General features: G+C 42.2%; 2 protein-coding genes across 4 annotated transcripts in view; one reads left to right on the top strand and one right to left on the bottom strand.

Moving 5' to 3' along the window:
* The window catches only part of cep104 (centrosomal protein 104), a 73,567-nt gene extending 64,261 nt beyond the window's left edge, over positions 1-9,306 (top strand). For all 3 annotated transcript variants that reach the window (XM_041846465.2, XM_041846464.2, XM_041846463.2), the window contains 2 exons: positions 4,066-4,135; positions 7,726-9,306. In XM_041846465.2, coding sequence (XP_041702399.1) covers positions 4,066-4,135; positions 7,726-7,871 — 216 coding nt within the window. In that variant the 3' untranslated portion in view covers positions 7,872-9,306. The remainder of the gene's footprint in view (positions 1-4,065; positions 4,136-7,725) is intronic.
* A 54-nt stretch (positions 9,307-9,360) lies between these two features.
* On the bottom strand, positions 9,361-11,963 carry LOC121537515 (UDP-GlcNAc:betaGal beta-1,3-N-acetylglucosaminyltransferase 7-like). The gene has a single exon (XM_041845124.2). It carries the CDS (start codon positions 11,427-11,429, stop codon positions 10,182-10,184), a length of 1,248 nt encoding a protein of 415 aa, XP_041701058.2. The 5' UTR covers positions 11,430-11,963; the 3' UTR covers positions 9,361-10,181.
* Between the last annotated feature and the right edge of the window lie 1,243 nt (positions 11,964-13,206).

The raw sequence follows: 13,206 nt of genomic DNA, 5'->3' as shown, positions 1-13,206 counted from the left end.
GCGTGCCTGGCAGATATCTCAGCTTGTATGTTGGCCCACCACCTCAAGCTCAACCTCGACAAAATGGAGCTGCTCTTCCTCCCGGGGAAGGTCGGCCCGCTCCAAGACCTCTCCATCCCGGTTGACAACTCCACGGTGTCCCCCTCCCGGAGTGAACCGTGGCGTGACCCTGGACAACACCCTGTCGTTCTCTGCAAACATCAAAGCAGTGACTCGCTCCTGCAGGTTCATGCTACAACATCTATCGAGTACGACCCTACCTCACACAGGAAGCGGTGCAGGTCCTAATCCAGGCACTTGTTATCTCCCGTCTGGACTACTGCAACTCGCTGTTCGCTGGGCTTCCCGCTTGTGTCATCAAATACCTGCAACTTATCCAGAACACTGCAGCCCGCCTGGTGTTCAATCTTGTACTTGCCTACGGAGCAGCAAGAGCAACTGCCCTTCCCTACTTTCAGGCTATGTTCAAACCCTACACCCCAACCCAAGCACTCCTTTCTGCCACCTCTGGTCTCTTGGCCCTCCCACCCCTACGGGAAGGCCGCTCCCGCTCAGCCCAGTCCAAGCTCATCTCCGTCCTGGCACCCCAATGGTGGAACCAGCTTCCTCCTGGACAGCAGAGTGCCTGCCCATTTTCCAAAAACATTTGAAACCCTACCTCTTCTTTAAATAATCCCCATTGAAAATTAAAAATAAATGCCTTTTGTGAACTCACACTTGACTTTTTTCCCCCCCTTACTAGCTCTGATTTTGCTGATAGCTACTTTATTGAGGAAAAATGTGCTTGCTATGACTGTGATATGTGGTTGTCCCACCTACAGTTGAAGTCGGAAGTTTACATACACTTAGGATGGAGTCATTAAAACTTGTTTTTCAACCACTCCATACATTTCTTGTTAACAAACTATAGTTTTGGCAAGTCGGTTAGGACAGCTACTTTGTGCATGACACAAGTAATTTTTCCAACAATTGTTTACAGGCAGATTATTTAACTTATAATTCACTGTATCACAATTCCAGTGGGTCAGACGTTTACATACACTAAGTTGACTGTGCCTTTAAACAGCTTGGAAAATTCCAGAAAATGATATCATGGCTTTAGAAGCTTCTGTTAGGCTAATTGACATCATGTGAGTCAATTGGAGGTGTACCTGTGGATGTATTTCAAGGCCTACCTTCAAACTCAGTGCCTCATTGCTTAGCATCATGGGAAAATCAAACGAAATCAGCCAAGACCTCAGAAAAAGAATTGTGGACCTCCACAAGTCTGGTTCATCCTTGGGAGCAATTTCCAAACGCCTGAAGGTACCACGTTCATCTGTACAAACAATAGTACGCAAGTATAAACACCATGGGACCACGCAGCCGTCATACCGCTCAGGAAGGAGACGCATTCTGTCTCCTAGAGATGAACGTACTTTGGTGCGAAAAGTGCAAATCAATCCCAGAACAACAGCAAAGGACCTTGTGAAGATGCTGGATGAAACAGGTACAAAAGTATCTATATCCACAGTAAAACAAGTCCTATATCGACATAACCTGAAAGGCCGCTCAGCAAGGAAGAAGCCACTGCTCCAAAACCGCCATAAAAAAGCCAGACTACGGTTTGCAACCGCACATGGGGACAAAGATTGTACTTTTTGGAGAAATGTCCTCTGGTCTGATTAAACAAAAATAGAACTGTTTGGCCATAATGACCATCGTTATGTTTGGAGGAAAAAGGGGAAGGCTTACAAGCCGAAGAACACTATCCCAACCGTGAAGCACGGGGGTGGCAGCATCATGCTGTGGGGGTGCTTTGTTGCAGGAAGGACTGGTGCATTTCACAAAATAGATGGCATCATGAGGAAGGAAAATTAGGTGGATATATTGAAGCAACATCTCAAGACATCAGTCAGGAAGTTAAAGCTTGGTCGCAAATGGGTCTTCCAATGGACAATGACCCCAAGCATACTTCCAAAGTTGTGGCAAAATGGCTTAAGGACAACAAAGTCAAGGTATTGGAGTGGCCATCACAAAGCCCTGACCTCAATCCTATAGAACATTTGTGGGCAGAACTGAAAAAGCGTGTACAAGCAAGGAGGCCTACAAACCTGACTCAGGTACACCAGCTCTGTCAGGAGGAATGGGCCAAAATTCACTCAACTTATTGTTGGAAGCTTGTGGAAGGCTACCCGAAACGTTTGACCCAAGTTAAACAATTTAAAGGCAATGCTACCAAATACTAATTGAGTGTATGTAAACTTCTGACCCACTGGGAATGTGATGAAAGTAATAAAAGCTGAAATAAATCATTCTCTCTACTATTATTCTGACTTTTCACATTCTTAAAATAAAGTGGTGATCCTAAATGACCTAAGACAGGGAATTTTTACTAGGATTAAATGTCAGGAATTGTGAAAAACTGAGTTTAAATGTATTTGGCTAAGGTGTATGTAAACTTCTGACTTCAACTGTAGCTATATGAATGCACTAACTGTAAGTCGCTTTGGATAAGAGTGTCTACTAAATGACTAAAATGTAAATGTTTATCAAACTCCAGGAGGGGGTGTGGTCAGATAACATGAAAATAGAGCTCTTTGGCCACGCACACAAGTGGTGGGTTTGGTGTTGAAAAATGGAAGCATATGCAGAAAGGTACCTCATACCTACAGTAAATTATGGTGGTTATGGGGCTATTTTGCTTCCACTGGCCCTTGTTACGGTCAATGGCATCATGAACTTTACCAAGTACCAGGACATTTTAGCCAAAAACCTGGTTGCCTCTGCCAGGAGGCTGACACTTGGCCGCAAGTGGATCGTCCAGCAAGACAATAACCCTAAACACTAATCAAAAGCCACAAATAAATTGTTAATTGACCACAAAATCAACATTTTGCAAGCATACAATATAGCTCAGTATTTGTATTATTTATTTTATACAGTCTTTTTTGCTCGTCTTTATCAAGGGTGCCAATAATTTTGGACCTGAATATATATCCTGATATAAAAAGTTCGAAAATGTATCTAGTAATGGCAGATTGGCCCTTTAAATAGTAAGAAATATAATCTTTATCAGGGCTGTTCAATGTCAGTCCTGGAGGGCAGAAACACTTCTGGTTTTCATCCTCTCCTTCTAATAAGGGACTAATTCAGACCTGGGATACCAGGTGAGTGCAATTAACTACCAGGTAGAAACAAAAACCTGCAGCGTTTCGGACCTCCAGGACCGGAATTGAACAGCCCTGCTCTTTTTTTAAAGGATGATGAGTATTATAAATATTAGAATAGAATGTAAATGCTCTATTTGAGCTGCATTGTAAATGCATGTCTACACTAACCCTCCTTTTTGGGGAAATTTTACAGTGTGTGACTCTTCTGTATATAACATCCGGAACCTGTTTGTGTGTCAGACAGGCAAAGATTGAAAATGTCTTTCAACGACTATGGAGCTGTTGTCTGTGCCAAATAATGTTTGTACCATGTTTTGTGCTGCTGCCATGTTGTGTTGCTACCGTGTTGTTGTCATGTTGTGTTGCTACCGTGTTGTTGTCATGTTGTGTTGCTACCATGCTGTGTGGTTGTCTTAGGTCTCTCTTTATGTAGTGTTGTGGTGTCTCTCTTGTTGTGATGTGTGTTTTGTCCTACATTTTTCTTTTTAATCCCCCATCCCCACAGGAGGCCTTTTGGTAGGCCGTCATTGTAAATAAGAATTTGTTCTTAACTGACTTGCCTAGTTAAATAAAGGTTAAATTAATAAAAACACAGTGTCCTCCTTAAGAAGCACTGAGGAGGCACATTTTCAGGAAGCCCTCAAGCAGCGCTGCCCCATTCATTTTCCCTCACCTCTTACACACTTCTTCTTACCTTCGGCAAGGAAAACTCTCAGTAGCAGTTGAACCTCTGTGGCCCATGCCCTTGCCTGGTGTGTCAGATGAAAAGTCCCTGTGTTGGAGCCAAGTCGGCCATTAGCCGGGCTCTGACACCGGCCCACAGTGCTGCTGCACAGCAAAGGGATGCAGGGAGTAAGAGGTAGAGTCAAAATGTACAGGGCAGCAGCAGACTGACTTGCTCTTTGTCCTCCAGGCCTGGAAGGCACACCTCATGAGCCGAGAGGGCTGTAAACAGAACTCACGGAGAGCCCAGCAGGCACAAGGTAAGTCATTCATACACCCACTTACCCCCCCTGCTCTTCCACCCAAGCCTGGGGGCTAGTGTTAGACCCATTGAAAGGGCCCATGCTGCCTATTGGTGAAATGTAGAGCTGTGTTCCTGTCTCATACCAAGAGGTGCATTGAAATGATGACGTGAATTTGGTGTATAGTAGATAATGTGTGTTTGCATTCTTGTGAATTCATAAAAACTGGAAAAGACAGTAATCCTTTCAAAATGCAAAACCAATGAGTGCATGATCAGTGTGTGCTCAAGTGATAGTTAATTGGTTACGAATTTGCTCAATTTGTAGCACATGTATACATGACTGCATTTCATCTGTTAATACCCTTTCACTGAAAGTTTATTTTTATGATTGTCCTTTCCTTTCCTCCTAACCTCTGCCATCACAGAACCTTCATGTCATTTTCAGATGTCCTTTGTGTATGCATACATGCATGCCCGTCAGTGGAGGCTGCTGAGGGGAGGACGGCTCATAATAATTTTACATTTTACATTTTAGTCATTTAGCAGACGCTCTTATCCAGAGCGACTTACAGTTAGTGAGTGCATACATGTTTTTATTTTTTTTCATACTGGCCCTCCGTGGGAAACGAACCCACAACCCTGGCGTTGCAAGCGCCATGCTCTACCAACTGAGCTACAGGGGACTACTATGTCTGGAATGGAGTAAATGGAATGGCATCAAACACATGGAAACCATGTGTTTGATGTATTTGATACTATTCCACTCCAGCCATTACCACGAGCCCGTCCTCCCCAATTAAGGTGCCACCCAACCTCCTGTGATGCACATACTGCAAACTTGTGTATATATACACACACACACACACACACACACACACACACACACACACAGCCAGCATCCGAACACCGTACAAACTTCATGCCTTGCAGGTTACCTGTATACAGTACACGTAAGGCAATTCCAGCCTGAAAATATTTTGGTTATCAGATTGTTCTGGCAATTCTCACATAGAAATTAGGAGGAAAGATGTTTGGCATGCTTTTACATTTGTATCACTTTTATTTATTTATTTTTTCAATATGAAGTGGCATTTTTAGGCCCTTTTTAGACCTACATTGCCTTCGGAAAGTATTCAGACCCCTTGACCTTTTCCACATTTTGTTACATTACAGCCTTATTCTAAAATTGATTAAATAGGTTTTTTTCCTCATCAATCTACACAAAGCAAAAACACGTTTTCAGAAATGTTTGTAAATGTATTAAAGATCAAAAACGGAAATATACATTTACATAAGTATTCAGAACCTTTACTCAGTACTTAGTTGAATCACCTTTGGCAGCGATTACAACCTTGAGTCTTCTTGGGTATGACGCTACAAGCTTGGCACACCTGTATTTGGGGAGTTTCTCCCATTATTTTCTGTAGATCCTCTCAACCTCTGTCAGGTTGGATGGGGAGCGTCGCTGCACAGCTATTTTCAGGTCTCTCCAGAGATGTTTGATCGGGTTCAAATCCGGGCTCTGGCTGGGCCACTCAAGGACATTCAGAGACTTGTCCCGAAGCCACTCCTGCGTTGTCTTGGGTGTGTGCTTAGGGTCATTGTCCTGTTGGAAGGTGAACCTTCTCCCCAGTCTGAGGTCCTGAGCCCTCTGGAGTAGGTTTTCATCAAGGATCTCTCTGTACTTTGCTCTATCCCTCGATCCTGACTAGTCTCCCAGTCCCTGCAGCTGAAAAACATCCCCAAAGCATGATGCTGCCACCCCCATGCTTCACCGTAGGGATGATGCCAGGTTTCCTCCAGATGTGACACTTGGCATTCAGGCCAAAGAGTTCAATCTTGGTTTCATCAGAACAGAGAATCATGTTTCTCATAGTCTTGAGAGTCCTTTATGTGCCTTTTGGCAAACTCCATGCGGGCTGTTATGTGCCTTTTTACTGAGGAGTGGCTTCTGTCTGGCCACTCTACCATAAAGGCCTGATTGGTGGAGTGCTGCAGAGATGGTTGTCCTTCTGGAAGGTTCTCCCATCTCCACAGAGGAACTCTGGAGCTCTGTCAGAGTGACCATCCCTTCTCACCCTGATTTGTTCAGTTTGGCTGGGCGGCCAGCTCGAGGAAGAGTCTTGTTGGTTCCAAACTTCTTCCATTTAAGAATGATGGAGGCCACTCTTGGGGACCTTCAATGCTGCATAATTTTTTTAGTACCCTTCCCCAGATGTGTGCCTCGACACAATCCTGTCTCAGAGCTCTACGGATAATTCCTTCGTCCTCATGGCTTAGTTTTTGCTCTGACATGCGCTGTCAACTGTGGGACATTTTTACATTTACATTTTAGTCATTTAGCAGACGCTCTTATCCAGAGCGACTTACAGTTAGAGTGCATATATAGACAGGTGTTTGCCTTTCCAAATCATGTCCAATCAATTTAATTTACCACAGGTGGACTCCAATCAAGTTGTAGAAACATCTCAAGGATGATCAATGGAAACAGGATGCACCTGAGCTCGATTTCGAGTCTCATAGCAAAGGGTCTGAATACTTATGTAAATAACACATTTCTGTTTTATTTTTGATACATTTATAAAAACCTGTTTTCGCTTTGTCATTATTGGGTATTGTGTGTGTGTAGATTGAGGGAAAATATTTATTTAATCAATTTTAGAATAAGGCTGTAACGTAACAAAATGTGGAAAAAAGTCAAGGGGTCTGAATATTTTCAGAATGCACTGTATACATGCCTCCTGTATATGCCTATGATCTGTGAACTGTACATGATACAGAAAACATATTGGTTTCATTATGCTCATTATAGTGTGCTGTACTCCTAAATATGGAGTATGTCTAGATTCTCACATTCATTTATTCAACATTACAAATATTAATATCTCAAAAGTACCCTTTTTGATTTTGCTTATTTTTAGACATATTGTTTGAAACAATATACTCTTCAAACGTGACATTTCCAGAGTGGGCTCTCTGGTACTTTTGAAGATATGACCCATTTTATACATAGAAATTGACGTTATGGGTCATTAACCAATCACAGCCTTCCTTTAGGATTGCACATTCAACAAATCACAAGCGGAGGGAGTTTGGAATCCATTTTCCCATTCACTGGTTATCATAACTTTTTTAATTAGCAGAGCCTGTACAGGTCTAAAAAGGGCCTAAAATGGCCACTTTCCTCCTGATTTCCCTCCCCAAAATTGTAATGCAAATGTAAAAGCATGTCAAACATCCTTCCTCCCAATGAAGTTACTGTGTGAGAATTGGGGCGGCAGGTAGCTTAGTGGTTAAGAGCATTGTGCCAGTAACCGAAAGGTCACTGGTTCTAATCCCCGAGCCGACTAGGTGAAAAATCTGTCGATGTGCCCTTGAGCAAGGCACTTAACCCTAATTGCTCCTGTAAGTCGCTCTGGATAAGAGCGTCTGCTAAATGACTAAAAAATGAATAAAAATTGCCAGAACAATCTAAGATTCCTAAAATATTTGCGTGCTGTCCTGGTGTAAAATTGCACCATAGCTACTTTATAGACTGTGAACACACTCAGTACTTCCTAATGGTGGTTGTGGAAGGTAATTCTCTTCTTTTTCTCCTGTGTTCAGGGAAGCCTGGCAGTGTGGCTAAGCTTAAGCATGTGTGGTCAGTGGGGAGTAGGGGCAGGGTAATGGGCAAAGGGAGCAGGATTCCGGCCTTGGCACCCAGAGCCAGCCGAACCCACACCAGCCGCCTCACCCCAGTCAAACGGTGAACCCACACCCAACCGTCCCTGCCCCAGTCTTCACACAAGGGCCCGCACAAGGGGACCCTAGATTGTCCAAATGCCAGGAATGAGGAAGAACCAGGGTACCGTCCCAACAGTATAAAATACCTTCCTTTACAATCACTGATCTAAATGACATGATAGGTTTCAATCATATGGCTTTATCCCAACCTATGTAGTCGCCTTACACCAATGGGAGTGGGAGAGGAAATGAGGGAAGGAAATTTGTCAGAGTTTTGGGCTACAGCTCCATGTTGACACCCTGACTAGGGAGGACTGGATTCACTTCCCTTGCAAATGAGTCCATCAGAACAGGGACCAAAATCTGGCTTAAATCAAAAGGGAGGGACACTAAATGTGTTACTATATTACTATATTATATATTAGTATACTACATACTAAGTTATTATAATATAGTAATAATACTATTCTAAGGTATTTATTACTCCAAAGCCAATGACAGCCTGAGTGTAGCTTTACACCAAGTTTATGCATAGCATCTGTTTACATTTCTCTTTACATGTCTCTCTGTGTGGCTTGTAATCTAATCAAATATATGTTTTACTTTGATACAGTAGTTGTGTAAATGTGTGTCTTTGTTTCCTACTGTAATTTCCAACATAGTTATTATTATATAGCACTTTTTGTTTGCCAATGGAATTGATCATGCTTTTCACATTGTCACGCTATTTATTGTCTCAAAATAGGTGTTTATATTTTGAGTGTTTAGACAATCAACACAAAGCACAGATATTTGGCCTGGCCAAAAAACAATTTAAGGTCAAATAGGAATTCTTAATTGCTAATTGAAATAGAAAATAAAATAGATAATAGAAAATAAATGAGAGCAAACATTCTCTTTTTTCTTTAGGAGTAATGTAAGTTAGTGGTAATTTTCCCAAACAGCTAAGATTTGAGAATGGTCCACTTGATGAAACGTCTTAGGCACTTAGTTCTCTGTAATACTTTCTAGAAAGGGTAAGATGCACCCTTTATAGGGTTGCATTTTCTTCCTTATGTTACTTAACATGCTATTGTATTTTGTATAGGTAGCCTAAATCAGGGATTTCATACCAAGTGTGTGAATCTTGACCTAAATCTACAAGTCATAATTATTTCCAAGGTACACCCTACATCAGTAAAATGTGGACTTGAACTAATATAAAGTGTGAACTTAGCAGATAATACTATTTTACTGCTTCATATGTAATATGGTGTGTTACATTGTTATCTGCTGGTCCTTTGCCTTGAATTGCCAATCTTGATCAAGTTATAGGACAATTTTACATTTTCTTACATCCCAATCTTTTTGTCTCTTTCAGCTTTGTTTCATATTTAGGAAATGACATAGGTGTATATCACAGGAGGCTGGTGGCACCTTAATTGGGGAGGACGGGCTCATGGTAATGCATGGAGCAGAATCAGTGGAATGGTATCAAATACATCAAACACAGGGTTTCCATGTATTTGATGCCATTCCATATGCTCCATTCCAGCCATTATTACGAGCCATCCTCCCCTCAGCAGCCTCCACTGGTGTATATATTTTCCTTGTGGATTTTCAGTACAAATCAATCAGTATTGACTGTACATACATATTTGATTTACAACCATTTTGTGCGCAGATTGAAACATCTATGTCTCTTACTCTGGTTTGTTTGAGATAATACAAATATGTATTTCAGACACCTGTTGCAATCTTTTACACCAACAATTACAGTATATGTTATCCACCCAGCAGCCCTCAACTCTTACCCAGCCCTCAGCCACATTAAAACACTGATATAACAAAACATATTTAATGAATCTGTTACAAACATCAAAACAAAAGCTAGTTGTGACTCTTAAAATATAGTTAAATATTTGTTCTAGAATCTATGGCAAACATTTATCAAATTATATTTTCATGTAACCTTTTTAGTTACTAACACATCCCTAATCTCAACTCAAAGGCACTAAACTGTGGCATTAAAAAGGTGTTTCAGTGTTAAATGCTGCCATATATTTACAGAGTTTGCTGAAAAAGTGGTTAATTTAGTATAGACATAAGGCATGTACACTTACTAATTTGGTTGTCCTACTTATTGACATTACAATAAACATGACAAAATTGAAAGATTAACAAACAGGTCAGTGAGAACGAAAGAATGTCATTATTTTCACATTGTCTTTCTTAGTTGGATATTTTAGTGACAGCAGTGTGCCCTACTAGGCCTACATACACATATTACAATTACATGTAACAATTTGACAATATTTTTTGCATAACCTTTGTCACACTGAGCTTTAGCTTGACAATCATGGTGCAGTTTCTTTTGCGCAAACCAGCTCCTTATTTTCCACTACACTCCACATCCTGAGTAGCTCCTGAGGACTCAATTTATGGACTACGATGAGGTTTTTGAAAAAGCACGGTTCGCTGTTCATTGGACTCACTCTGCGTTTCATGATGCCAAAGGTCCTGAAACCTGGGTGCATCTCTGGAGTCAAGTGTAGCTTCTGGAGGCACATTCCCAAAAACACATCATCAATGGGATAGAGCTCCAAGTCCTCTGAAACCACAAACAGTCTCCGAGCTAATTGTGAGGACATTAAAAACCCACCACCACCAACATAAGGTGGGTACGGTTTGTCAAACAGCTCTTTGGGGATGTAGTATTTACTTTGATGGTTTCTGATGGGGATGGCTTTGGATATGGTGTCCCCAACAAATAAGTTGAGCACTTTGCGGTCCTCAGTCTTGAAACCAATAAGTTCCAGTAAGTTATTTGTATTCACGAAAACGTCGTCATCCCCTTTGAATATAAATTTGGCACCGGAGCAGTGAATATCAAACCATTTCAGAAAATTCACCTCTTTCAAGGTGAGGTTGAAAAATGTGTCCATAAAATCCCATTGAAGAATGTCTCCATATATCATGTCCTCATACTCAATCAACTTTTGAAGGTTTTTCGTGTCTTTACCATTTGTAGGGCTTCCTAGAAGAAACAGCGTTTTTATTCTCTTACCATCAATTGTCTGTTCCCTACCCCAGGTATTACGCACGGCCTCTCGCCTATCATGCTGCTCTACAACGGATTTTACTACCATGAGCAAGTGTATGTCTCCATTCCTGCATTTATCCGGGTGGTTTATTAACATTGGGAAATACCGACAATGTCTGTGTAACACAAACTGGTGGAACCTCGGATCCAAACGTCGAAACCAATCATTTTTCCTCACGGATGAATCTTCACTGCAGTTCATAACGTGTACATCCCAAGTAGCCGCAGTAGCGTTGGACACGGTCACCCGTGGCGCATCCAAATCATCACCAAGAACAGGCGGTGAGTAGTTTGCAAAACTGCTTTTCAATGTGCCTTTTCCTTTGTAGAAATCACACTCAGGTCCACACCAACCGGCGTCTCCCAGGCTCTTAACCTCCATACCATCATTGACGCTATTATCCACAAGTTTGAACTTTTGGATCATCAATAAAGACGCAAAAACTAGAGACAAGCTCAGGAGAGTTTTCAATACCCTCTTTCTCCTGAAAAAATTATACATAGCTATGGCGCAAAACGTGTAATGAATAAGAAATCCTTAAATTGAATAGGCACTCCTATTGTCATAGCATCTCATCATTCATTAGTGTCCATTTTGAAAAATTGAGCGCTGCGCGTAAATTACAGTTTGGCTACATCTTAGTGAGTCTGTTCACTGTCCCGTGTCAGCTACCTTAAAAGTAGGTAGCTGGACGCCACCATGGTATTTCTTTAGCGTACAATAAGACTGGCCTAAAAGTGTTCGATGAGATAGTCTACCATCTGTGGACTGGTCTTGAAAAGTGACTGTTGCCTACAAGCTTCTCCCCTTACTCAGTTCCCACTAAGCATGGACCGACTTCTTTAGGACGTCTTTTTTCGGGGTCCTGTCCAGACCGGCCTGCGTTGTTTGGTGTGGTCTGGACCAGCCTTGATTTCAATGTCCACAGATGTTGATTTTTGGTCTGGTCCGAACCAATCATAGATGTCTATGTTTGGTTCAGATTTGGTCCGGTCCAGAAAATACGTATTTTCATCTTTCATTCAGAACCTAACATTAACCTAACTTTGACGTCAGAAAATACGTATTTTCAACATAATTTTGCTTACTGTGTTTTTTTCTCCTCTCCCCAATACACCTATCTGTGACAAAATGCAGGTTTCTTATTTCACATCACAGGAGGCTCACTAGACTGCGTCTCCGGTTGGCACACTAGACTTTTAGGCTTAAAATGAGATCTAATGGCATAAGCTACTTGAAAAACTAAGGCTGAAGCTATATTGTCCATTTGATTGCACCTGCTATTTATTTATCAGCCATCAAGAAATACGGTGTATTGTCTTATTATAATGATAATAATACTGTATTATATAATAGGTTATTGTGTATGATTATATGCATTACAATAACACAGCCTACATACAATTGCCCATCAACGTAGCTAAGGAACTAAATGTAAGTCCCTTAGTTACCCATCAACGAAGCTTCAGAAAACGTAATTATAAACTACAGGAGAAATTTGTTTTGCAGCAGTCATCCATTAACACAAAAATATTGTAATGACCCAGCTGGGTCATAAAGTAAAAGAGAGACGTCTTCTCCGCGCCTAACCGTCTACACAACTCTGAGAACACCCGTGACTCAAAGTTTCTCCCCTGGTCGCTGTGTATAGACTGTGGCACCCCGAACCGACTGATTATTCCCCCTACCAATGCATCAGCTACTGTTTCTGCCTCCTGGTCTGGGAGAGCGTAAGCCTCTGGCCACTTGGTGAAGTAGTCCATAGCAGTTAGAATCCACCTGTTACCGCTGTCTGTGGTTGGAAACGGTCCAACTATGTCTACCCCCCAGTCTCTCCATGGGCTCCCCTACTGGGAATTGTTGTAGGAGGGCGTGTGACTGACCTGGAGGTCCTTTCTTAGCAGCACACTCATCGCACTGCCTGCAAAAGTCCTCCACATCCCTCCTGTGCCTGGCCCAATAGAAGCCTTTACGTACGCGCTTTAACGTTTTGGAGACCCCAAAATGCCCTGCGCCTACTCCACCGTGAAGCTGCTGTAACACGCTCCCCTTGCAGCCTTTTTGGGAACCACTACCTGCCACGTCATTTCTCCAGTAGCTGGCTTTTCCACCCCCTGGAGCACTCCCTCAGCCACTCTAAGGACTGAGAATTTAGCCCAGAGTCCTTTGGTGACTGGTGATAGAGGGGCTACTTCCCCCCATGGCGGTCGTCTTCTCTCTTCCATCCACCCCCAGCACAGGACGCAGCTCTGCGTCCTCCTCCTGGCGACGCCTCCAC

This window comes from Coregonus clupeaformis, chromosome 24 (assembly GCF_020615455.1).
Source record: "Coregonus clupeaformis isolate EN_2021a chromosome 24, ASM2061545v1, whole genome shotgun sequence".
In the NCBI taxonomy this organism is placed as follows: domain Eukaryota; kingdom Metazoa; phylum Chordata; class Actinopteri; order Salmoniformes; family Salmonidae; genus Coregonus; species Coregonus clupeaformis.
Note: the sequence above shows the minus strand (reverse complement) of the source record. Positions and strands in the feature narration are given on the sequence as shown.